Source organism: Sinocyclocheilus grahami, unplaced genomic scaffold (genome assembly GCF_001515645.1).
Source record: "Sinocyclocheilus grahami isolate Dianchi unplaced genomic scaffold, SAMN03320097.WGS_v1.1 scaffold2914.1, whole genome shotgun sequence".
In the NCBI taxonomy this organism is placed as follows: Eukaryota; Metazoa; Chordata; class Actinopteri; order Cypriniformes; family Cyprinidae; genus Sinocyclocheilus; species Sinocyclocheilus grahami.
The window spans coordinates 56,447-57,136 of record NW_015508089.1 but is presented as its reverse complement, the minus strand read 5'-3'; the positions used below and the strand labels follow the sequence as shown (position 1 = coordinate 57,136).

Genomic DNA, 690 nt, shown 5'->3' with positions numbered 1-690 from the left:
GAGTTTAAATAGAAAAAGAGAAGTTAATAAATGACATATTTAGCCATGTGCAATTCACATTACAGTGGCTGTAATCTACTGTAAGAAGCCAACTGGCCAAATGCTGATATTAAAGTTGTAAGCACCACTGCTCTCATGAGGAAATAAAGTGTGTAGAGCCACTTCAGTCATCATTTATCAAAGGTTGCCTGGTCTCTCTGGGAGAAACCCCAGTTGCACTTCACTTTATGAGTTTACGATCTTGTGGTTTGGAGAGGCCGTGGGGGAGAGTTATGAAGAACAGAGATAGCAAACTCAGGAAGCTTCTAGAAAAAGCAGTCTTATGGTAAGACCTTGCCCGCTGCGCTAAGGAACAAGAAAGAACAAAGGAGACTCAATGGCAAAACAATGGACATTCCTTGCATTCCCAAGACCACCACCCCCCTCCTGACTTTCCACATATTAGGAACAAAACTCTTAAGACCTTTCAGATTCCAAAACTTTCAACATGCCTGCCAACCACACTGTATGGTGTGGTGTTAGTGTATAACATGTTTTTGATCAGATTTCTATGCACAGAATTTATAGTATACGGCCCTCTTTGTTGTCTTTTGTTAAGTGCACAGGAAGGATTTCTGTACATGTACAGTATATATTAGGGATGCACTGATTTTAATGTGTTGGCTGATACTAAAATTCTATGTTTTTTTT

General features: G+C 39.7%; 1 protein-coding gene across 1 annotated transcript in view; it reads left to right on the top strand.

Annotated features, from left to right (window-relative positions):
- The first annotated feature begins 272 nt into the window (after positions 1-272).
- LOC107575805 (protein Shroom4-like) overlaps positions 273-690 on the top strand; it is a 9,722-nt gene continuing 9,304 nt past the window's right edge. The window contains exon 1 of the mRNA XM_016262136.1: positions 273-325. Coding sequence (XP_016117622.1) covers positions 273-325 — 53 coding nt within the window. The remainder of the gene's footprint in view (positions 326-690) is intronic.